Consider the following 27,230-nt stretch of genomic DNA (forward strand, 5'->3'; position numbering starts at 1 on the left):
GACAATCACTCATCTACTTTGTGTCTCTATACATTTCCCTACCCTGGGTGTTTAATGTAAGTGAGATCATACAATATGTGGGAGTTTTGTGACTGACTAATTTCAATTAGCATAATGTGCTAAGTGTAGAATGTATTACTAATTCATCCCTTTTTGTATTGCCAAATGATATTCCATTACATGGATACACCACAAATTATTTATCCATCAGTTCATGGACATTTAGATTATTTTCACTTTGGGGCCGTTATGAATAATATTGCTAAGAACATTCATTTCTAAATCTGTGTGTGGATGTATGTTTTCATTTTGGGGGGGCAGTTACTTAGGAATAAAATTGCTCAGTTTCACAAAATGGTAATTGTTTGTCATTTTGAGAAGTTTCTAAACTCTTGTGTATAGTGGCTACCACAAACTACATTCCCACCAGCAATGAATGAGTATTCTAATTTCTCCACTATTATTTATTATATTTATATATATGTATTACATATATGATGTATTATATATGATGATTATTATATATAAAATAAAAATATAGATATATCTATATTTTTATTATAGCTACACTATGAAATAGTATGTCATTATGATTTCAATATACATTTCTTTAATGACTAATGATGTCGAGTGTCTTTTCATGCATTTATTAGCCATTCATATGTCTTCTCTGAATAAATGTCTATTAAAATTCTTTGGCCATTTTTAATTAGGTTATTTGGCTCTTTCAATTCCTGAACTGTAAGGGTTGTCCATATAATCTGGATATAAGACCCTAATCATATATATGATTTGCAAATATTTTCTCCCATTCTGTGGGTTGTCTTTTCATTTTCTTGGTGGTCTCCTTTGGAGCACCAAAGTTTTTAATTTTTATAAAGTCAATCATATATTTTATCACATTTGGCTTCATATCTAAGAAATCATTGCCTAATTGAAGATGATGGAGATTTACTCTTAGAGTTTTATAGTTTTAGCTCTGACATTTCAGTCTCTGGATTTAGTTTGAGTTAATTTTTGCATGTGGTGTGAGGTAAGGGTAAAAGTCATTATTTTGTACGTGGATATCCCATTGTATGGGATAATGGTACATTGTCTCTGTGCCATTTTTTGAAAATACTATTCTTTTCTCACTGAATCACCTTGGACCTTTTGTTGAAAATCAGCTGACCATAAATAGTAGGGTTTGTTTCTGGACTCCCAATTTTATCCTTGTGCCATCTTGTTGTTTCTTGATTTTATAAATACCCATCTGCCTTTAGGGCATTTAAAATAACTGAGTTGGAGGCTGGCAGTTTTGCCATTTTTCTTTTTGTTTGTTGCTTCATCTTTTACATTATTCATACTTCTGCTGAAATGTCACTTGAGCATTTGAAATGTAATTTCTTGGCTGTTCTACCTAAAATAGCTCCACACTCCTGTTCCATCACTCTCTACTACCTTCCCTGCTTTATTTTTCTCACAGCTCATCTCACTATCCAAAATTGTTTATTGTTTACATGCTTACTATCTGTCTTCCCCACTAGAATGTAAGTTCCATGAGGGTAAGGATATTTCTTCTGTCTGACAAGATACCTGGCACTTAGTAGGAAATCAATAACTATTTGTGGAATAAAGGCATGAATCATGATTTCTACAATTTTTATTTTCAAAGCTATAATGGTTTTACCAAGCAGGTAATTTATTAATTGAAGCATTCCTTTGAATAACTAGCATACTTACTAATAGCTGATCACATGTTTTAAGAAGGAACCATTATATACTTTTGACAATGCATATTTGAAAGTATCTTTTGTCACACATCATATTTCTAGGGGATATGGTGCTTTGTTTTAGGCCTACATAACATGATCCGTCCAAAGCATATAGGCTGAGAATAGGAAAGTGGGTGATTATTCAAAGAGAAATTAAGGTTATAGCTACCAGAATTAGGATGAATGGATCTTGAGCAGCAAAAGCAATAGGTATCCATTGAAAGCTTTTATACATACTGCTAGGAAAGAGAATGGTAATTAGAACATAGTAAACCGGTTCATTACAACATCACCAAATATCCTTCTGTAATGCAATGCCCTAAACCTGAATGACACCTCCCAACACACACACACACACACACACACACACACACACACACACACATATGTGTTGTTTTTATGTCATGTGTATACACAAGTGCTACCATTTCCTTTGTTCTTGGCACTAGGTTGTAGAGCATTGCAAGGCCAAATCAGATTACTACCTTCTACAGATCATAGACTATGACCTCACAGGGCCTCACTGCCACATTAACAATTCATTTTATCATAGACATCTCTAAATTAAGACCCGGTATTTTAATTAGAGCAAGATTGACAGAGACCCAGACGCATCAAGTGATGGAAGCAGCCTCTAAAAGAAGCAAATACACCCTTGACTTCCAGGCTGATGTTTATATTTTCAGCCAGAAATTTCATTCATTGATATCAATATATTAATAGAAAATTGAAATGCTATTTTCATTAAATAAGCTATTTATTAGCCTCTTAGTTCTGACCTTTTGCTAGAAAACCACGTTTCTGCTTTGATAATCCTCTTTCGTTTCAGACTGCTTCTTGGCTGTGAGGTATCGTCTCGTCTTACATTTTATGACCCTGTTACCAGGCAGGTGGAACTCCTTATATTTGAGATGATACTCTCTCTGACATGCTTTATGGGACACAACAGTCACAACACAACCTATTAGCCATACCACAGCATGCCCAAGGGCAGTCTAGCTTCAGATCAAAATTTATGGCTGTTTGTCACATTTATAAAACCACAGTGTCATCTTTATTATTTCTATTATTAAAAAATTTATTGAGGCAGTTATTCATATAGTTGGCACATATGAAATTTGTTTCCCTTAGATTTTTAGTGCCTTCCAGATTGACAATAATATAAAATAGATACAGTTGGTACATTGAAAGAGAACGACTGGGAAGTACTCTCAGCAATTTACTTTGTAAATAAAATGTGTTGCATATGTTTCCTTTCAGGTTTTATAGTGGCCTGGGGAAAGCCAAAAGTGTATATACCTTCCACATAGTTCATTGTACAATATAAAATGTTCGCATGAGAAAGATGTAACCCAAATCTCAAATAATTTAATTGGAAATGCACAGATATATGGGAAAACACAAAGATAAAATGTTTAAATTATACTAGTTTCTTTCTTCCTATTGTCTAATTAACCACTAATAACAAAAAAGGACTACAAGGGAAACCGGTATATTGAATAAAGCAAAAATATTCCTTCAAGCTACATCAAGCTATTATATGTTCATATCCACAGATGGTGAGCCATATAAATACAAAGCTATTATAAACTGTAGTTGCTAATACCCTATGATAACTAGTTTTAACAAATCTAGCTCAATTAGAAGAAAAGTTATAATTAAACATATCTTTAAAATAAAAATATGGGAAAGTACTTATGGTAATTGCAGTTACCCATAATTTAGAAACTATTCATTAAAGACTCTACCATAAAAATCACATTAGTGGATAGTTCTTTGCCCTTGTGTTGTAAGTGAACTCTGTAATAGTTTAACATTATATTTATTATTATGAAATATGATAGTAAATTAAGGGTAGTCTCATTAAACAGCCAAACCTAATTAATCCAGTTCCCGGCAACTCATAATATATGCTAATTAAGCCAGGCACAGTACTCAAGTTTGCCTTGATCTATCTAAGAGGTAGAGATTAAAGATACCTTGAAAATAAAAATATAGAGAGCATTTGGGCATGTGCATTTGTACATAAGCAAATCAACGGGCTAACTAAGCAGGATTGCTAGGGAAAATAGTTAGCTACTTAAGAAAGCAAACATTTCCAATCATCTTTAGGAACTTTCCCAGTATATATTTACATAAATACAAAATATATGCTAATGTATTTCTTTAGGTTTTCTTCTTAATTCATTATTAATCTTTTGCCTCCCAATCTCTAGTAACACTTGGTTCACCTAGTTCCAGCACTTGTTCTGTGCTTAGAAGTTATAATAAAAGTGTGGTTTTTTTTTTTTCTTTCTTTCTTTATGTAACCAAAGTGTATGCTACCTCTGGGGTCCCAAGTCTTTCAATCACCTAGGGTCACTCCATCCCACTTTTCATGAAAAATTAGCTTTTTCACCATGGTCCTCATACATATCCTAGCTCAGAATCATCAAGAATTCCTAGGTTTGCTATAATTCCTCTAGGTCATTCATGGCAATGATTTTTCTTCTGCTGGATTCTTGATCTACATTTTCATTCACTCTTACAATAGCTAACATCTTTACTACAGCCTTAGCATGATGTGGACCTATTCCTGGTGCCATCTTTTCCCCATAGGTCTCAAAGCACAAGGCTCTTGTGTTTAACAGACTTTCATTTGGGCTTAGGAAGATAATAAAGCACAGAATACTAGAAGATTATCCTTCACTTTCCTAAACACTCATTGACTATTGCCTATCACCGTTTCTCCATATCCTTGACCTCTTTCTTTTCCAGTGTCCTCTGTCTTCCAAGGGCTCTAACTGTCCCTCCAGGAGCTGGTGCCAAACCCAAAATATTTATTACTATTTCATTCTTCTTCTGTTCCACATACACTCAGACTATGGTCAAAAGTTCTACTCTTTTTCAAAATAAAAGCCCTATATTTCTAAACAATAGAACCATCTACCAAGGAGATGAATTGAACTACTCTCCTGGAAAGCAGTGGCAACTTAATTAAATAACCATATTTTCCCCAAATGTACACTTGCAAATTTTCTTTCACTTATTCATACAGTCTCTTCTAAATTGATCAGAATATATGTGGATTTAAAGTAGGTAACTGAAATAATGCACAATCTTGTTATTGTTATAAATCTTAATTTTTAAAAACTGTTTGTCAAAATGTATTCCTACACATAGTAATGAGTAATTTCTTACTAATATCTGCTTTACCAGGTAATTTCAAGCTAGTTTCAATGATAACTTATGCCTATAGGAGCACTAAATAGTTTGTCTTTTCTGTACTAAGTTAATATAGGCTAATCCTGACAACTTAAGTGAAATGTGAATCTCTCTATTGTGATGCAGTTATTTGAAGATATTTAGCCTTGATATATAGTTGATCACTTTTTTTTATATCTTTTTTACATAGTTTTGTGTGAGAATAGAAAAGAATCCTGGCCTTGGATTTAGTATCAGTGGTGGAATTAGCGGACAAGGAAATCCATTTAAACCTTCTGACAAGGTAAGAAGTGTATTTCTTATTGACAGTTTTAATTAGGAAAACACTGTCTTCTACCAAAGGAAAAAAATGTCAGAAAAAACCTACTGGGCTTTAATAAACTAGCTAATTATTAATCCAATTACACACTTCTTCAGCACAAGGGAAACGGAATTCACTGCAGTGCTTGACAAATCCTAAGAATAGGGAGAAAATTAAGCATTCTCTTTGAAAGAAAAGGTTTTTTGGTTTTTTGTGTTTTGTTTTGCTTACATTTGTATATATTTTCAAAGAAAACTATACAGGCAATTTATAACAAGTTGTTTCCAAAAGTTTACTTGTAGATCACTTATTTGGGAAAATGTTTTCTCATAGTAACAGAATGATTAAATAATGCTTCATGGCCAGGGCCAGCTGACTGAAATCTCTTTAAGTTATCATGGTCATAATGTATTTCACTAATAGAAGTATGGACTGAAAGACCACTGAAAATAAATATTCTGTGGGAAAATTAAAGTTAGCCATGGCAGAAAAATCAGGGCCTCCTCTTATGCTTAGCCCTGTTTGTCACACCATGAGTAAAAGTTCACCGCTACCTCAATGCTGAACACCGAACATGCTGTCCAAATTCTGTGGACCTGGACCACCTGATTTTTTTTTATTTTGGAAAAGTTACCCTGAGCTACCCTGCTGGCATCAGAGTTTAATGCTCTCAACTTTGAATCAATCAGTAATTATAATTATATTATAATTGATGATAATTGAAACTATTTGCTTTTGACCTCATCAAATTTAATTGCATTTAAGTGGCTTAAAACTTTGGGATGATGAAAACGGACAGAAATTAGATATGAATGAAACTTCCACAAGGTCTCGGTTTACCTCTGAGTCACAACCTGGGACTGATTCTTTCCACTTATCACTATTATTTAAAAAAACAAAAAACAAAAAAACTATACATCAATTTCTGATCATAAAACCTGCTTCTGAAAAAACATGGATGCCCCTGCTCTGGAGATTTCTATAGCCTCAAACAGGATTTTATCTCTTAATTTCCTCTACTTCTTCCATCTTCTTGTTTTCAAATATTGTTTGTGCCCTTCTTTGTTTCCTTTCTGGAGAAGAAGAGAGGAAGAGGTAGACTATAAGGTAGAATTATTCACACCCAACATATTAAGATGGAAGGGACTATAAAGAATTCCCCAGTGGCTATAGATAAGCGTTCCTTTGGTCAACTGGTTGGAGCAGCTATTCATATATAAGTAATGTATATGAGGCAGCCCTATGTAATTAGGGGAATGCCAGTTAGAAATGTCTGTGCATCATTAACTACTGCCTTTCTATTTTGAAATGATGTTGAGGATAACCATTGATATAGAATTAAAATACTCATGGTTTAGCAGGACCAAGTGTTTATTTAATTTCGATAAATTATCAATATATCTTAAGACAAATAAATTATGAAAGTTCACAGTTATCAGAAACATATGGTGGTATTTTTAAAAGACTCAAATCATTATGTTTTATTCATCTTAACCCTTCTCTTTGCCTCTGGTTTCACATCTTCTCCCTAAATTCTTCCGATGAGAAGTTAATAATCTTATCATTCTTAAGACAGTTAAAATCCAAAAGACATGTTTTTCACTCCTTTCTCAAGAGCATGTACATTTTTTATTATATTTTTGGAAGGTACAGGGTAATAAATGTTTTTAAATTAAGGATGAACAGATTGCTAAGTAGTCAAGAGGTCTGAATGCTGTTGATTTTCTGCTGTGATTTTCAAGTGAAAGAGACAGTAAATGTAAGACTTTAAAATTATTCCTGTAATTCTTCCACTGTGACAAATATGAACGCTTTATAACTATTAATTTAATTTCACATTTATGACATTTTGATGTCTCTAGTGAGACTGAACTATTTCTTTGACATTATAATGTGCTCTTGTGGTTAAATACAACGGATATAAAGCTTGAATTGATACTGTGTCCACTGAAAGATTTCCCCTAAAAAGCACTTTTATTCACCTGATTCCTCTCTAAAGCACTTCACAATCTGAAAAGTGAATCTCTATTATTGCAAAATTGGTGGGAGTAATTAAAACTTCCAAATCTGCAGAAGACTGTCAAGACTGCTCTTAATTTATTGACCACTTTTGATGTCACATCAAACATATGGTGGATATTTAATTAGAAGTGTCCAGAGGATCTAAGATATTGGCTCTGACAATTATTACAAGAATTTAATTCACTCACAAGGAAAGGGATTAATCTCTTGGAAATTCAGTTGCATCTCTTTAGCCCCATGTCCCATTCTTATAGTGGTTGCATAAATTTAGAGTAGAACCCAATGCCTAAATTAAACTAAACTATACTAAACTAAACTAAAGTTAAACTAAACTAAACTAAAAATGCCAAACAGTAAGAAAATGAAAATGAACTTTAAAAATACTCCTCTCTTCACTGCTGAAAAACAGACTGTTTTTTCATCAGGTGGCTAATTTACAGCTGAGGGTGAGGAGAACCAAATTAAACAGATGCTTAAATTCAACAGATACTACCTTAGTCAGGGTGGATGCTTTGTAACGAGTCCTAGTCAAAGTTAAGGAAAAGCTTAAACTTTAATATGATATGTATTCACTTTCAATAAACAACTCATGGATTAGAAATATTCTCCAGGGGCGCTTGGGTGGCTCAGTCAGTTGAGCATCTGACTTCGGCTCCGGTCATGATCTTGCAATCAGTGAATTCAAGCCCCGCATCGGGCTCTGTGCTGACATCTCAGAGCCTGGAGCCTGCTTCAGATTCTGTGTCTCCCTCTCTCTCTGTGCCTCACTCATGCTCTGTCTTTCTCTGTCTCTCAAAGATGAATAAATGTTAAAAATAATAATAAATAATAATAATAATAATAAAATAAAAGAAATATTAAAAAAAGAAATATTCTCCAAAGCACACTGTATTATTTTACTTACTGTTGAATGAATGTATGACTGTTTTGTAATGACACTCAAAATTCTAAATATCCAAGATGCCTGGATGTCTTCAAGGCATTGAGAACTTTCTGTATAAAGTAGCCAGTAGATTTGTTCCATTCTCTTCATTATGATTAGTGGGAACCATTGTTTCAGCCAAATATCAAGGTCCATTGTGAGACAGGATCCAAACGGATTGCCTATATATAGCCAGATAAGGAAAGCATGAAGTGTGAAGTAATCATCCCAAAACGCTGGAAGTATGAGAATAGGGCAAGAGTGAACTGTGTTGTTCAGTCTGGTAGAAGTTCCAATTTAAATTCTGGGGTTGCATGAGTTTATGCAGAAAATACTTAAGACATTCCAAAAGCTAACTGAGGCTTTAGGGGGAATTCAGGATTAATCCAGATATGGGGACTATTTTGTACTGGACTTTGAGAGCTTCAGACAGCACCTGGTCTTATAAACTTAACTCCTCTCAAAGAGCGCAAGGTAGTCCTAATCAAATATAGTCTCCTGGGGCTAAATGGATGGAGTACCGTTAGTCCTACAGCTTGTGTCATTGTCAGAACAAGGTTTAATAACTGAACAGACCAATTCACTTATCATGGAGTTCATTATTTTGGGCTCACTGCCAGGTGAAAACTGCTTTTACATACTTGGAAAGAGAAAACCAGATGAAAATGGCCCTATATAATGCTTGCCTCTGTCCTCCCAGTAAGTGGATGGAAGCCATGATCTGGTCTCTTATCATAGAGAAACATTGCTGTCAGGATAGCCATATGCTGCAGAGAGATGAAAGATTTTGATCTAACAAATCTGATGATAATAATAAAAGGAATAAGAATAATAGCCTTTAATTGAGTATCTACAATGTGCTGGTCACTCTGTTAGACTCTTTATGTACATGCACTTATCTGATCTTCCTAACAACTTGTGTTAGTTGAGTATTATTATCTGTCATTTTGCTGAGGCCCAGAGGTGTTAATTAACTTGTCCAAGGTCATTTGGGTAATATGTGGCAGACAAGATTTGAACACAAATTGATCTGACTCCAAATCCTTTTCTCTTAATAAGCACTATGATGCATGCCACACTCTGCAAATGCCACTTAGCGGAAGAGCCACATGACAAATTTATACCCTGTAGAGTTGAGACTAATATGATATTCTAATATTGAAAGTATTACAAAATCCTTTAATTAGTCAAGTCTAGATATTTGCTTCAACAAGTCCTTGGAAGTCAGCATGTATTCTCCATTGAACCTAGATAATTAGAAGCAGACTGTACACAGTGGATTGCTAAGCAATTATATAACTTCTGCACTAAGGTATCATTAGAGTGGTGATTCTGCCAGTGGAAGAAACCACAATAATCTCTGCCTATTTTTAAATGTACATGGGATAATAACTCATGATTGCAAAATTCAAATAATTGACCAATACAGTTTCCACTGGATGTTGTTAGAAAGAAGAGACCGGATTAATGGATGACTGATACTGTATTGTTGTAGTGACTTCGTAAGTCAGCCCAAGACTCTGTAGATAAGTGAATTTTAAATGATGCGTTCACATAGTTCATCATTCAGAGACTGCTATCCCTCCTTGCCTTATTTAAGGAGGAAGGATTAAGCTCCTAAAGTTTAAATATATTAAAGAAAACTCTTAGTCACTTTTTCTATATATTCTAAAAGTATAGTACTGAACAGTCCCACAATCATCTAGTCATAGTATCAAAATGAAAGCTATATTATGGATATCCTCAAAATACTTGATATCAGGAAATACACATACTGGGGCACTGGGACCAAAGAATCACTTATTCTCCACCATTTTATCATAATACCCACATTCAATTGATGCCATAGAGTCCACCCATATTTCCACGGATTTGGGCAGTCTGTATGTAGACACAGAAATGAAAAAATGAAAAATTTAAAAATGCCTTAATTTGTCTACAGTACAGGTGAAGTCCCAAGCCCAAGAAAAATATTGTAAACATGGCAAATGTGAAATATAATTGCCAAGAAACCCTAAATAAATGTTCTGGAATTTCAGAATAAGTTATTGTATTCTATCCTACGTCACTTCTAAAAGATTGACTCCAGATGCCAAAACAGCCTGCAACAGGACTCAACTTTACACTCTTCCTTCAACACCTAGAAAAACAAGGGATTTTTTCTTTGTGTGGAGATGAGTACTACATCAAATGAAAGTTTTTATATGATAAATATTAAGAGAAGATGTATTCTATGAGCAGAATCAAAGCATTTACTTGATACCTTTACTCAGGAATAATAATACTCAGAGGCACACTGGGCAGTGGCAAGTTAGAAAATGCACAAGAATAATTTTCCAGGTTTGCTTAGATTCATGGCATTGGGTAATTGGTAAACAAAAAGATTCAAAAGATACGTTCTTGGCCTATGAAAAAAGTACATGCCATATGTCTATTCCTTGTCATGTGTTCTTCACAGATATAAAAATTAAGAATAGCAAACACATTTGTCTAGAACTCCACATAGCATGTGATTTATATTTACTACATAAATATTACACTGCATATAAAGGGGCACCTGAGTGGCTCAGTTGGTTAAGCGTCCGACTTCGGCTCAGGTCATGATCTTGCGGTTTGTGAGTTCAAGCCCCACATCAGGATGCTGATATCAGCCTGTCAGTGCAGAGCCTGCTTTGGAACCTCTGTCCTCCTCTCTCTGCCCGTCCCTTGCATGTGCTCTCCCCCCAAAAAATAAAATAAAATAAAATAAAATAAAATAAAATAAAATAAAACAAAACATAATACATTCTTGGTTTCAAATGTGTGCAACTGCAAAGCCCTTTTTCTTTAATGTACAATTTCTAAAAGGTTACACAGATAACAAATGAAAACATTAACATATATAATTTAAAATAGTATAGCAATATAGAGAGACAAGAAAAACAAAAACAAAAACAAAAACCTTCCTTGTCACTCCACGCTATACTGCCAATGCACAGCCTTGGCCACTTCATCAGTCAGTGTGTCAGGAATTTACAACTGTATGCCTTCCAGACATTTACCACTGGACTTTTTGACCTCCTGAGTTCACTGCCATCTCTGAACAACACTTCTAGCAAGGTCTAACTATACAACGATGTGTTAGCCATTATATAAAGCCAAATTAAGTCTAACAGAATCATAGTTTGACTGAATATAGCTTACAAAATAATTTTTCACTTAAAAAATGTTATTTTAGCATAAATGACAGAAAAAGTTTTCACTGAATTCTTCACTTTTCACTTCATTATTTTGAAATGGATAGTGTCAAAAATTATACCATCGAAGGGGCTTTGAGGAAGTCTGCAGTGATGATAATCAGAAAGCTGATTACCGATACTATTTTAGGAATTGCTTCAAAGAAGAATCCACAGCACCTACAGTAACCTACTCCTATTTTTTTTTTTTTTTAAATTTTTTTTTCAACGTTTATTTATTTTTGGGACAGAGAGAGACAGAGCATGAACGGGGGAGGGGCAGAGAGAGAGGGAGACACAGAATCAGAAACAGGCTCCAGGCTCTGAGCCATCAGCCCAGAGCCTGACGCGGGGCTCGAACTCACGGACCGCGAGATCGTGACCTGGCTGAAGTCGGACGCTTAACCGACTGCGCCACCCAGGCGCCCCAACCTACTCCTATTTTTAATAGTTTCTACTATTTTATGCCATATAGGAAGCTGGAAATAGAAGCCACGAGAGGTCCTGACAGAATCAGTAAACTGTAGGAAGCTCAGCAACCCAAATATTCAGTAGCAGTTGAGGTGGTTTATTAAATATAGACTTTAAAGAATTCATAAAATAAAACAAATGAAAACATGTTTATATTTTTTCCAAAGAGGCAAAAATCTGAAAAGACTGTGTGAAGGAGTGTCATGATTTGTCTTTAAGAGAAAATATGAAAATCAAATGAGAGAAACCTTTTTTAAGCTCAGGAATTTCACCAAGAAATGAGCAGGAAGCAAAGGTACTTTCGGTCACCATGGACAGACAGCCCAGAGATGTTTCACTGTTAGTTAATAATTGGAATACTGGAACAATTAATAAATGGAAAATTAGGGGTGCCTGGGTGGCTCAGTCAGTTGGGCGACCAAGTTTGGCTCAGGTCATGATCTCACAGCTCGTGAGTTCGAGCCCCACGTCAGGCTCTGTGCTGACAGCTCAGAGCCTTGGAACCTGCTTCGGATTCTGTGTCTCCCTCTCTCTCTGTCCCTCCCCTGCTCACACACTGTCTCTCTCAAAAATAAAAACTAAAAAAAAATTTCTTTAAAGAGTAAAATTATAATTATAAGGTAATTAAAGCCAAATATAATTTTAACCCATATATTCAGAAAAGAATACTTCATGATGATCAGCATCAAACCATAAAAAGATTCTAGTAGTTAATTTGTCATTTCTTAAGGAATCTCAAATAAAGAGGAATAAATAAGTTATTTTGGATGCTTTTAGCAAATCAGAAAAGCAGTATCTTGAAAAATATATATATATATATGGCTATAATATAAATAGCTACGTATATTATGTATATATATATATGTTATTTGGCTACTAAACATATATATTTAGAATATATATTTATATACCATCTATAGTGGTATTTATGTATATTTAGTATATATAATACAGATTTTTAAAAAAATTTTGGCTACTAAACAAACCCTTAAAATGACCTCAAAGAAGGATACAAGTCTAAAGAGCAAACAATATGTAGTTCTTCCTCTCCATTATAGTGCCACCAGGATGTTTGTAATCATGTAGTTAATTTCTATGGGTTTTACCAGTCTCTGTGTTGCTCCAATGAATTATTAGTAATTTTTTTTACAAATGAAGGCGAGTGATTTCCTTTTTAATGTTTATTTTAAAAACTTGTGAAAAGGAGTGTGGTGTTCCTTTAAACATCTGTGCAGAATATTTTTGCGAAATTTTTAGTGGACTTTGGTCAGTTGTAGCATATTTATATCTCTGTTTTTTTTGAGGCTCAAGTTTTCTAGGCTTCTAAACAATGATTTCTGTTTATCTTTTATGGATTTTATATTTCATTGTTTTGTTGACTTAAGTTCATTCGTACACTGAAGCATCATATTCAGCTGCTAATGCCTCTTTTTCTTCCTCTCACCCTTCCCACTCTCCTTCAGTTTCTATGACCATGGTATACATTTCTTGTCTTGGTACATATAGATTCCTCAGTTGCTAAGGTAGCAAATTGTTCAAAGCCAAAGATTTGATACTCAGCAGTTAGTCTTAAAATATTTTATGATCACACTCCTGATTCATACTGAGGAAAACTATTGATAATAATACCTTTATCCTTGATGTGGCATGTCTTCCACTAATCACAGGGGTTAAATTTAGTCTATTTTATATGTGTAATGCTGTTTCTATGAGCCACATCCCAGCTTCATATTAACTTGATCCAACCCATGAAAAAAAAATAATTTGCCCTTTTTTTTTGCAAAAAAAAAAAAAAACTTTAAAAGCTATTGAATCTATAGCTGTGTTTTCTCTGAGTCACTTTTTCCTCCAAAAATACTTTTTGAACTATCTTAAGTATATGAGAGCATAAAATACTATATTCTATAATATTTAACCAAGGTGTTCTGAATTGTAATGGTAATAGTATGCAATTTTTATTTGAGATATGGCCTTCCTAGAAACCAATTTCTTACTGTCAGCTGGAGCCAAGATTTTTCAGAATTTTAAAGAAAAACATATTTCATAAATTGAACTTACAGTTCCCTTAAGACAAGTTCTATTTTGGGGTCTACATTTACAATCGCTGAGACTGTCACAGTCATTCACCTTCATCATTAAAAAGCCATATAAAGTTCCTTTCTCCTCTAAAGTTAGAACGTTCAATGTTCACCTTGTAGACTAACTTTCTGAGTCCATTAAGGTTTATGTCCAGAGGTGTATAGACTAGGTAACCAGTAAGACAAGGTCTGATTTTAACTCCATGAAGAACTTCCCATACTCGCGACTTTTCAAAATTACTTGTGAAAAGTAAAACTTTTTTAAAAACCCATTCTGGGTACTTTTAGAAAAAAAAACGATTTATGACTTGCACAAAGAGTGATTTAAAAAAAAATGGGGAAGAAAAATGAAATGGCAACAGGTTCACCTATTAGTAGCATCTGGCCAGCCCTCTCTAGATTAGCTCTGGTTCAAACCTGTGGGGGTCCTCTGTGATGCATGAGTCCAGGGAGGCTGTGTCTGACTCAAGCACACCCAGATATTGGTGTCTGAGGAAAGCAAACATATATTCTTCAGAAAGGGCTGCAGCACATATTTTGTGGCTCTGTTGTGAGATGCTGTCTAGAGGGGAAAGTCATTATGCTGGTCAGGAGATGTTACACATTAGAACAACACACTCAGAAATGCCATAAGCCAGTAACTAGACTCTAACAGCTATTACTACAAAGAGCTAACACTCCTGACTTGGACCTATGAAAGGAAGCAACACCTGAAAGTTACTAAGAACCATCAGAAAGCCCTCTAGTTGGCACCCATGTCCACTACTGAGAGTGAACAATAATTGGAGCCATTATCACTGAGAGCCACCACTAGGAAACCACAGATGAGATAGCAGAGACTTCCCAGCTCTCTTCTTGTCCTCTTCTCTAAACAGGAGATGCAAATCCTTTTATCCGATGGGCATTCAAGAGAAAGATAACAAATGTTGGCCTTTTAATATACTCCCAATTGAGGGTAAAGAAGAATTTTCAGACAATCAATCTAGTACAATTGGAGACTCAGAAACTCTCAGTATGGGTTTTACTGGCTATAAAGACCTTGGATTGTAGCTCAGATTTCAGACTTTCAATAATTATAATAACATTTATTGATGCTACACTGAGTGCCATGCACTATTCTAAGTATGTTTGCATGTATTTACTCAATCTAATAACTATGAGGTACGTGCCATTACCATGCCCATTTTACTGATGAGGAAAAGATAAGTACACAAAAGTTAATTAACTTGCCCAAAGTCACCAATTAATGAATGGTAAACATAAGCTAACTCTAGAGCTATGCTCTTACTCACTTCTTACACTATGGGGAAGGCAGGAAAAAAAAATGCCCCCCTAAAGATAGCCACATCCTAATTCCTAGAACCTGTAAATATGTTACATTACATGGCAAAGGGACTTTGCAGCTGAGTTTAAATTCTGGACCTTGAGGTAAGGAGATTATCCTGGATCCAGGTGGGCCCAGTCTAATCATGTAGGTGATTAGAGAGAATCTTAATAATTAGAGAGAAGATGAGAGAATCTTCCTTGGCTGTGGTCAGAGGGACATATGAACATAGATAAATGGTCAGAGAGATGAACAATTGCTGATTTTGAGGATGGAAAATGGGACAATGTGCCAAGAAATGTGTTCATTTACTAGAAGCTGGAAAAGGCAAGGAAACAACTTTTCCCCTAGATATTCCAGAAAATAATGCAGTTGTGCCAAAACCTTTGTCTTAGCCCCATTAAGACCTGTTTTGGACTTCTAACCTACAGAGCTGTAAGATAATAAAATTGTGGTATTTTAAGCCACTAAGTTTGTGTTAACTTGACAGCAGCAGCAAAAATACTAATATATACAACCTTGTTGAAAAAGAGTTACTGAGGCATTTTCCTTCCTTGGGCAAAATGGTCTTGCTATAACCTTAGGTGTATAGGTTGTTTCGCTTGTTTTGAATGTATTACATGATAGTTTGTCCCACATTTGTCACTCAACCAAATATTACAAGAAGCTAAACATACTTGGGGCACCCAGGTGGCTCAGTCAGTTAAGAGTCCAACTCTTGATTTCAACTAAGTTTCATTGAGTCCGAACCCATGTGGCGCTCTGCGCTAACAGTACAGAGCCTACATGGTATTCTCTCTCTCTCTCCTCTCTCTACATTCCCCCCTCTGCTTGCACTCTCTGCCTCTATCAAAATGAATAAATAAACTAAAAAAAAAAAAGAAAAAAAGAAAAGAAACTGGACATACTTTAAATCTTGCAGCAGAGTTATAAAATAGATAATGCCATGATATGGAAATTTGATAAGTACATAATGGTTTTTTACCAAACTCTAACATTTAGAATACAAATAGTTTGCTTCCTTACCAAATTCTGTCATCAGTGCCAAAGTATTCTTTGAAGTCTCAGATAAAATGAATTTGTTGAAAAGATGAATGACACATTACTATAATGGATTTCCCAAAACTGCATCAAAGTCATCAATATTCATCATAGCAGAGGCCACAAAATGGGTTCAGAGTTATTTTTTTTTTCCTATGGCTGTATTTATGTACATAAATAGAGTGAAAAATCAGGGCACTGGCCTTTGCAGGCAATCTTTTTGGAAACATTCCACTTACACAAATAATGAATGCCACAGAGCATTATCAAAGATAACACTCATTGCTATCTGTTTCAACTAATGTGGCAGTATGCAGCCTGACCAGACATGTATGTATATGTAAAGGAAAAAAAAAATACTATACCAGTGGGCACTAACAGTTAACATACAGTGTAGTAATGGTTTCAGGGGTAGAATTTAGTCAATCAATAAATTTCATCAACTAAGAAACTAATGTTGATTTAAATGTTTTAAAAGGGAGGGGCACCTGGGTGGCTCCGTCGGTTAAGCATCTGACTTTGGCTCAGGTCATGATCTCACAGTCTGTGAGTTCCAGCCCCGCCTCGGGCTCTGTGCTGACAGCTCAGAGCCTGGAGCCTGCTTCAGATTCTGGGTCTCCCTCTCTCTCTTTCCCTCCCCCACTTATGCTCTATCTCTCTCTGTCTCCCAAAAATAAATAAATGTAGACAATTCTTTTTAATTTATGAAAAAGGGAAAAAATAAAATGATTTTAAAAAAGAAATATTAAAGCTTTAGAAAGCAGCAATAAATGCTTTGGAAGACTCAGGCCACCATAAGAGTAAGCTTCAAAGCAAGTCTTCAGAACAGCGATTGAATCCCACAGAGCTTTGTGATGGATGAAATTAAACCTGTCACGTACATTACACTTGTATTCTTTCAGCAGTCAGGTTGTGGAGCATTACTATTCCTCCCAACATTGCAGATACAATACCCATAATTTAGCTCTTATGGTCTGGATTCATGCAAACATTATTAAAAATGGCTCCCATAGAATAAGCTGAAGAAAGGCAATCAAAATTAACTAGGAGCCCAGACTTTGACTGCTGGGATAAAGGAATATTCAAAACAACTTCACCTCTGGCACCCAGAGATGTAGTGGCTTATTTTGGGTAACAGTGACAATCTGCCTGTTGCACAGAGACCCCGATGACAAAGAGGGGGACTACCAGAGGGACCAATTGCACATACAGTGTCCTGGACTGATGGCATGAGTGCTATATGCCCAATGTGTACAGGCTGTAAAAATTATATTTATTTTCATGACCAGTGCCATTCACTGGTCGGGTGGATTAACCATCATGCCTTATTTTACTGTCCTTTTCAACCAGTTTTCTTATTCCTTTTGAATTGACCATCTGTACAACTGAAGCTGAGCACTCTGTCACTCTGAACAGTGACATTATTAACCTATTTTTTAAAGTTTTATTATTATTTTCTTAATGTTACATGTAGAACATAATCATTATAGAAAAATTAGAAAACACAGAGAAGCAAAAAAGAAAAAAATATACATTATATACATATATGAAGTGTCATTACCCAGTAACAACCACTGTTAATGTTTAGGAATATATCCTTCCAGATATTTCCCACATAAATATGTATATAAACATGTTTCAGCAAAGACAGTATCATAGCATAAGAATAGCATCACACAGTATAATGTTTTATTGCCCGCTTGTTTCACTAAGCACTAGTGAACTCTATGCCTGCCATTTAGGACTTCATTTTTAATGACCACATATCATACTATTGTATGAGTTTACTGTAATTTAATCAATTCCCTGTTATTAGACTTTTATGTGTGGTTGGTATTTTTATTATTACAGATAATTCTATGATTAATGTATTAGTAAATGAATGTTGCCACTTGTCCAGTTACTTCAAGATAAGTTCTAGAAGTTGAATTACTGGTTAAAAGTTATGCAGTTTTCTAAAGATCTTGATGACTGTCTGTCGTTCCATCTTTAATTTTTTTTCTTTAATATTTGTTTATTATTGAGAGACAGAGAGACACAGAGTGTTAGCAGGGGAGGGGTAGAGAGAGAGAGGGAGACACAGAATCCGAGGTAGGCTCCAGGCTCCAAGCTGCCAGCACAGAGCCCGACGCAGGGCTTGAACTCACAAACTGTGAGATCGTGACCTGAGCCAAAGTCAGCTGCCCAACCAACTGAGCCACCCAGGCGCCCCTGTAGTTCCATCTTTAAATGGGAAGGAAAACTGCTTAAAATCAGAAAGATAAAAACCATTCAGATGCTTTAAATGAATAATTCATAAAGATCTGAAATGCTAAATAAAAACACACAAAGACGTATTTCAATTCGGGTCTTTTTGTTAAACCATCACATACGCATATAAAGATAATGGGCTGAAGGGAGAGTCATCAAGTTTACAAATCAACAAATAAGATGATTTACTGAATAACAGGCAATGACATTAAAATATTATCTTCTATTCTATTAATACTTCTTAGGAACAAAAAATAATAACTGTATTAAGATATAATTTTTATATGTTGATACATATTTTTATATAAATTATTTATATTTTTAATTTTTTTATAATTCTTGTTTTCTTGACTTTTACTATATTGTGAGCTCATTGAAGCCAAAAATTATATTCTGTGTATCACTATAACACTAGCAATCGAAACCTAGCATATGGTAGACATTCAATAATGCTTGCTTTATATACATGATCAAGAAAATTGTTTTGATTTTTTATAAACTAAATTAATCAATTTAGGGGTTTTGTAACTATGTGGGTAGAAACTTTATGCTTGCTTTATATACATGATCAAGAAAATTGTTTTGATTTTTTATAAACTAAATTAATCAATTTAGGGGTTTTGTAACTATGTGGGTAGAAACTTTATGCTTGGAATTTTTTTATGCTTAATTTGTTCATACGCATTTTATATTAAAATTCCCACAAAGTAAAAAACGTACAAAGTAATACTGATTAAAATAAACTAATATTTACATGTAATTCTGATAAGGTTTTTAAAGTGTACACAGATTACAACCTATCGAATAGAATACATTTTCAATGAAGAATACCTTAGGACAATTTCAGAATTATATGGAGAATGGCTTAGTACCATATTTCAAACTATTTAAGAAAGCGATTAAGACTATGCTATGAGATTAATTTATAAATTATAAGTGTATTTTAAAAACAAGATAAACCTTTGTTATCCAAATAAGATGTTGCTTCTCAAACTTGACTTGAAGAGTGGTACCTTGCTTAAAATGCTGTAATAACCTTTGAAGCTTACATATGTAAACTTTTTCTAGTCTGTTTTCATTGTTTCTATGTGAATGAAAAAAATTTTTTTAACTAGGGCTAGTTCTTGATAATAATCCTAACCTCTGTTACTTCTGACTTATAGGGTATCTTTGTTACTAGGGTTCAGCCTGATGGACCAGCATCCAATCTGCTGCAGCCTGGTGATAAGATCCTTCAGGTAAGAGAGATAAAAAGCATTGTTTTCAAATGACAACATAAAACAAATATGTATCCATGTTATTAAGTTGAATGATTTGAATTAAATGATTGGCAATAAGTCCTTCTCACATTTTTTATTTGCCTTTATTGGGGGGGTGTTGAGAGGCAGTCAGAAACAAATTCAATCTCATATAATTCTTTACGTTCCACGATTTGGCATATGGTAGATGGTCTGCATATTTTTGTTTATATGAATACTGTTATTTGGTAATGGAAGAAGAATTGAGACATACAATAATCTATGCATAGCTATCAAATATGAGTCATGAGGTACCAAAATAGGGTATCTATGTGACTTTGGATGAGGAAGAAGGGACTCGTCCATATTTAATTCTCAACAGTAAGCTTATTACTGTTTGAAAACTGTGAAACACATGGTTATATCTCCCTCCTCCCCCTTCTCAGATGCTTGAACAAGCACCTATATATAAGATGACTTATTAAAATGTACTGTCTGAGAGAAAGGACTTTTTCTCTAACTTAAAGCTCTGTGGAACAGAAAAGGGTCACTCCAGTAAACAGCTAAGTAAATGCTTGGTATAACCATTTTGCTTTCTTTGTTCCTATCTCTGAATTCACTTCTGCTTAATTATTTCCTACATTGCAAAGAAAGGGACTTAAGTATCATCAGTTTATTTAAGCTTCAGTATTTTCACTTATGACCCCAGAAATTTCTCGCTATATCACTAGGCAGAAGTATCTTTAATCACAGATATTTAAGCATTTGGAGCAATAATGAAATGGTTCAACATAATCTATCAGGACACTGGGAAGAAAAGACATGTCAGAAAGGACCCTTCTAGGTTGGCTCTGCAAACATTTACAACAATGCAAGGGCCCAATACAACTCGGCTCTGAGGAGATCTTCTATCTATTTACCAAACACTTTCAAAAAGTTATAGGAAAGTAGAAACCCTATATAACTATATATACATATATTTTAATATTTTATTCCCAGAAATATTTTTTATTTTTTCATTTTTTAAGTTTATTTATTTTGAGAGAGAGAGAAAGCACAAGCAGGGGAGGGGCAGAGAGAAGGAAAGACAGAATCCCAAGCAGGCTCCACACGATCAGTGCAGAACCCGACGTGGGACTGTGAGATCTTGACCTGAGCAGAGATCAAAAGTCAGATGCTTAACCAATTGCGCCACCTAGGTACCCCAGAAATATTTTTTTTTAATTTTTTTTTTCAACGTTTATTTATTTTTGGGACAGAGAGAGACAGAGCATGAACGGGGGAGGGGCAGAGAGAGAGGGAGACACAGAGAGGGAGACACAGAATCGGAAACAGGCTCCAGGCTCCAAGCCATCAGCCCAGAGCCTGACGCGGGGCTCGAACCACGGACCGCGAGATCGTGACCTGGCTGAAGTCGGACGCTTAACCGACTGCGCCACCCAGGCGCCCCAGAAATATTTTTTTTAATGTTTACTTATTTTTGAGAGAGAGCTTGAGTGAGGGAGGAGCAGAGAGAGAGGGATATGGGATCCAAAGCAGGCTCCGCGCTGAAAGCACAGAGCCTGATGAAGAGCTCGAACTCACAAACCTTGATATCATGACCTGAGCCGAAGTTGGGTGTTTAACTGAGTGAGCCAACCAGGTCCCTGCTCAGAAATATTTTAAACTAACTAGCAGGATCATGAAAACTCAAGTTCTCAAAAATCATAGTTCTCTGAAAAGACTATGGGTTGCTCCGACCTGTAGCATTGTCACAGTAGAAACAGCATCCAACAGGTTTGAGTCCAGTCCATGAAGGCAGAAGACCAAGCCAGCAGTTGATCTCTAGAGTTAAAATATTGAAACAAAATACACACATAAAATAATCTAAATTTATTTTTGCCATTTTGTTCTGTAAGTTCTATATTTTTGGATTTCCTAACTAACCCTTTGATCTTAAGCATTTTATATCATATCTATGGGACTCACAACTATGTGTAGAATGAAGTGTGGTTTATGTTATATCTAAGGTCCTCTCAGCTTAAATGTTCAACTCTTCAATGATTTTATAAATTTCGATGGAAAGCAGTCAAGAATAAATTAACAATGTAATTTCCTAACACTTGGTAAGTGCTACTGTTTAGCAAAGGAAAGGGCTAGTTTTGTTTTGTTTTGTTTTTCTCTACTGAATTTCATTTTTTTTTAACGTTTATTTATTTTTGGGACAGAGAGAGACAGAGCATGAATGGGGGAGGGGCAGAGAGAGAGGGACACACAGAATCGGAAACAGGCTCCAGGCTCCGAGCCATCAGCCCAGAGCCTGACGCGGGGCTCGAACTCACGGACCGCGAGATCGTGACCTGGCTGAAGTCGACGCTTAACCGACTGCGCCACCCAGGCGCCCCTCTCTACTGAATTTCAAACAATTATTTTGAATATCTGAGCCTGAAAAAAATGTAGGCACTTAATCTCAGATCTCTGATCTTTGGGATGCCAGGCTGCTTAGAGAAGTCTTCCATAACTTGAGAAAAGGCGAAGAGTTGTCTTCATTCATGACAGAGGTAGCAAAAGAAAGATTTTTCTCTCTGGATTCAGGAGAATCCAGATATAATGCATAATATATGTTTATGTTACATGCTAAAATGTTACATATCCATATATCTATAGGTAGGTGATAGATGATGGTAGATAGATGGATAATCAGTATAGATGAATACAGATATACTGAATAAGGGAAATGAGAAATCAGTTAGTGTCTAGTCTCAGGGTTAGAATACTCTTTTCTAGCTGTGCAATTCTAGAAGGCTTATATGTAGGAACTTGGGAGTTTAGTATTTCTAGTCCTTAAGAGGTATACAGCAACAGCAAAGTGCACTAAGGAATCATTTCCTAATGCAAGAAGTAGGAAGGAATCATAAACCCAATCTGTTAAAAGCCAAAAATCTGCAGAAGAGCTGCACCTGGGTTAGCTCTTCTCTCCACAAATGACTATGAAAGATGTAACATTTTATTTTTTGCTTTGGAACTCATTTGTATCAAGTACAATAAAATCAAAATTCATTTTCAGCAAAAGAAAAATGCACATAGACCTTAATCAAATGAATTACTATATTCACAGTTTTACTCATACTAGTTAAAAAGCAGACGTGGGTTATACTTTCAGAAAAAAATAGGAGGATCTTTGCTCCTTACTGGAGCAAATTTATTTACAAGCCTTGTTACCAATGTAACAGCCTAGAAAATCAAGGTAAAAGGAACAAAGAAATAAACAAAAATCAACAAATGAGCTCCCTAAGTGATGGGAGTTATTGGGTTTGATCTAACCCAATAGCAAATAACAAAAGAGATATTAAGTAGCAAAAAAGATATACCTTTCCTAAATCTCCACCAAACCCCAAATTTATTATATAAGAGCTGTCCTTTTCTTTGTCTAGAACTTATTTTACCCACTATTCTCTTCTTACTCTGCTATGGGATCAGGAACATGTCATAGGAATTACATGAAGTGTGCATTAGAGGATGATCTTAATTAAAATATATTTGCATGATGTTTCCGACATTTCACTGTTCATTTTCCCAGAATAAATACACTATAATTAATGAGCATATTCAAATGAAGCTACCGCCATGCTGGGAGACTTGAACCCTCCCAACCTCATCTTCCTACATAAAGTCAAATCCTACAGGAGTGAGAGAGAACAATAAAAGCACATTCATCACAAAAAAATTATTAGATTGAACCATGTGAATTTGCCAATATTTGACCATTTTTGAATTTTTTTTTCAACGTTTATTTATTTTTGGGACAGAGAGAGACAGAGCATGAACGGGGAGGGGCAGAGAGAGAGGAAGACACAGAATCGGAAACAGGCTCCAGGCTCTGAGCCATCAGCCCAGAGCCTGACGCGGGGCTCGAACTCACAGACCGCGAGATCGTGACCTGGCTGAAGTCGGACGCTTAACCGACTGCGCCACCCAGGCGCCCCAATTTGACCATTTTTGAAGTAGTGATTTTGTTGGTTTAACATCATAGTTTCTTTTTTTTGTAACTTTCTTTCCAGTTAAAAAAAATTTCAATCTAACTTATTATACATTTTAAATGTAAAATATGTTAAAATGTAGAAAATGTAGGGGTCTCTGGGTGGCTCGGTTGGTTAAGCATCCAACTTTGGCTCAGGTCATGACCTCGCAGTTTGTGGGTTAGAGACCCACGTTGGGCTCTGTGCTGACAGCTCAGAGCCTGGAGCCTGCCTCGGATTCTGTGTCTCCCCCTCTCTCTGCTCCTCCCCTGTTTGTTCTCTGTCTCTCTCTCTCTCTCTCTCTCTCTCTCTCTCTCTATCAAAAATAAATTAAAACATTAAAAAATTTTTAACTATAGAAAATCTATTAATTATAGTTATTCTGTTGAAAAATGAATAGACTAGAGAAAATCATATATTGTACTTGATAGTTAACATGGTTCACAGTTATAACATAATGCTCATTTAAGTAAGTATATTACATATTATATTACATATTATATTTATAAGTATAATATTCTACTATATGACTGTAGTCAAAATATTCTCTTCATTTGTCTGTCCACCCCTAGTCCACACACAAGTGCCTAACTTTGGCAGGAGAAAAGAAATTAAATGATTTATAAATACTTATTAATGACATCCAAATTTTACCAGTCATCAAAACAGATTTTTCTCATATAAGGTATACTAATATGATACATAATTGCAGATCATTTCATACTCTCTTCTACCTTACCATAATTTTAAGAGTTTCCCAAAATATATTCCTGGTATATGGCTATATCTCTAAGATACCAAAATAAAATAATCAAAAGATATGATAATTCAAAAAAATAAGATATTTCCCCCTTGTTTTCTAGTCATAAGAAACTCTGGTTGTACAATTCATATAGACAATTCAAGAACCCACTCTCAACAAACAAGTCTATCAAGTTTCAGCTAGCTGTCAATAGGTTGTTTGACTTGGAGTGTCTTATCAAGAGAATTTACTCTTGATTGAGCAGGAGTTGGGTGCCTTGGATGGCTCAGTCAGTTAAGCATCTGATCTCACAGTTCATGAGATGGAGCTCTGCATCAGGCTCTGTGCTAGCAGCATGGAGCTTGCGTGGGATTCTCTCTCTCTCTCTCTCTCTCTCTCTCAAAAAAAAAAAAAAAAAAGAGAGAGAGAGAGAGAGAAAGAGAGTGAGCAGGAGTTACCCCAAGCTTAACAGGGAGGAGAAAGGAGTATAAGTAGCAGGAGGAATAGCTGTGGGCTAGCCTGACAACACTGTTAAGGAGCAGAGGTGAGAGACTCAATTCAGAATGAGTGAGTGTGGAGTTCAAAGAGAGAATACTGGAGAGAGAAATTGCAGGCTTAAAGAAAGAAAATCCTAGAATTTTAAGGTTTTGTACTGAGTTGGAGAACTGAAACACAAAGGGGGCTTAGAATGGGGAGGAGGTGGTGAGATACAGCTTTCAAGGCTCAGAATGTGAGAAAAAAAGTTTAGACTTCCCAAAAGTCTAAAACAAATGTCCACAGATGCCTGAATCTGTCATATACAGATATATAGTGTTGTATCTGTATCTGACCACCGGATCAAACCTTCCTTGTCTGAATGGAAGTTTTATACATCTTTGAATGACCAGTAGGTGTGGTTAGCTGCTAACAGTGTTATCTTACTTAGCTTAGCATATTTCTTCAACAACCTCAAAACAAAGTGCTTCTGAGAAGCCATAATTAATGTCACAAAGCCCATGCACTAAATATCATGCCTTTTACTCATAAGACCCGATTTCATACTTGGATACTTGGAATCTTTTGCCTACCTTTCCAGACCACCAAGGAGAAACCCTCAGGATCCAGGCACATCGTCAGAAGCAGGAAGTCATAGCTGACAGTTTCACTGTGCAGGAAGGGAGAGAAACTTCTTTTATTTATTTATTTTTTATTTTTTTTTCACTATATGAAATTTATTGTCAAATTGGTTTCCATACAACAGCCAGTGCTCATCCCAAAAGGTGCCCTCCTCAATACCCATCCCCCACCCTCCCCTCCCTCCCACCCCCCATCAACCCTCAGTTTGTTCTCAGTTTTTAAGAGTCTCTTATGCTTTGGCTCTCTCCCACTCTAACCTCTTTTTTTTTTTTTTTCCTTCCCCTCCCCCATGGGTTTCTGTTAACTTTCTCAGGATCCACATAAGAGTGAAACCATATGGTATCTGTCTTTCTCTGTATGGCTTATTTCACTTAGCATCACACTCTCCAGTTCCATCCACGTTGCTACAAAGGGCCATATTTCGTTCTTCGAGAAACTTCTTTTAAAAGACAGAAACAAAATTCAAAAAGTACAGCAGAGTCGTTAAGTATAGACTATAAGGTGTTTCCCAATGGCATCCCTTAAATTATCTGAGCCACCTCAGATTCTATCCCTTGCTTCAGTATTTCACAATGTATTAAGCATTTCAGACCCTGAAAAATCTTTCAAACTTTTATTTCCCAACATATTTAACCATACATCCCTCTTAATAACAACATCAATTAACTACCTCCACAGAACACACTTTAGGAAATGTTTCTTATAGAAGCATCTAACTGGACCCACAGCTTTATCCCGCAGAGAGTTCATGTTCATAATTATCATCATGAGTCATTCAGAATGGGTTAGAGTATATTCATGTCTCTGAATTTTTAAAAATTTCTCCCAAAAAGGCTACAAAAAGTAGAGTGAGAAATTTTCATTATGGTTAAAAGGAAGTATGAGACTCAAAAAAAAATAAATTTAAGGTAGTTGGAAATTTCACTAAAGCATTTCCCAGCAAGGTCAAATGAGTTAATGCTTTTCTTTATGATTTTATTTGGTGGTTGAAAATCAAAAACATAAGAGAGGCTGGAGGGAAAGGTGGGGGAGGGGGTCAGTAATCATGTCATGTCATTCTTAGTGTTTAGAGAAACTATTGCTTATAATGATGTGATACATTCAAAGAATAAGATTTTTTGATACAATTTGATTAGAAGACAACAAAAAATTATTTTCAAAATTGTTTATGATTTTATATGCCAGAGTTTCACTCCATATCTCATTCCATTTATGAAGTTCAGTACAGTCAGCTAATAAAAGATTGAGTAAATACTTATTGCACATCAAAAAAATAAGAGATAAGGAAAACAGGTAAACCAACAAAAACAAGTTAAGCTCATTAGTCTGCCTTTAACTTCCATAATTTGGCTGAAATAAAAATAACAATTAAGTACCTCTATTGTATCTTTTATATCACAAGACAACCCTGCAAGGTATCTACTGTTGACAGAGGTTAAATAACTTATTTGACCTTCTTCCATTATACAATATTGGCTTTACTGCAACAAATTTTACTGATAGCATCATATTCATCACATTTGCTATTTATATATTTGGAAAATATGTATTAAA

The 27,230-nt window shown here is 35.3% G+C and overlaps 1 protein-coding gene across 7 annotated transcripts in view; it reads left to right on the top strand.

The window, feature by feature from the left end:
• The window catches only part of LRRC7 (leucine rich repeat containing 7), a 567,116-nt gene that overhangs the window by 529,692 nt on the left and 10,194 nt on the right, over nt 1-27,230 (top strand). For 6 of the 7 annotated variants that reach the window (XM_040470602.1, XM_040470604.1, XM_040470607.1 and 3 more), the window contains 2 exons: nt 5,149-5,241; nt 19,746-19,820. In XM_040470602.1, coding sequence (XP_040326536.1) covers nt 5,149-5,241; nt 19,746-19,820 — 168 coding nt within the window. The remainder of the gene's footprint in view (nt 1-5,148; nt 5,242-19,745; nt 19,821-27,230) is intronic. The other variant, XM_040470605.1, reaches the window with a different exon arrangement.

Source organism: Herpailurus yagouaroundi, unplaced genomic scaffold, assembly GCF_014898765.1.
Source record: "Herpailurus yagouaroundi ecotype Mexico unplaced genomic scaffold, PumYag 77, whole genome shotgun sequence".
NCBI classification, from domain to species: Eukaryota; Metazoa; Chordata; class Mammalia; order Carnivora; family Felidae; genus Herpailurus; species Herpailurus yagouaroundi.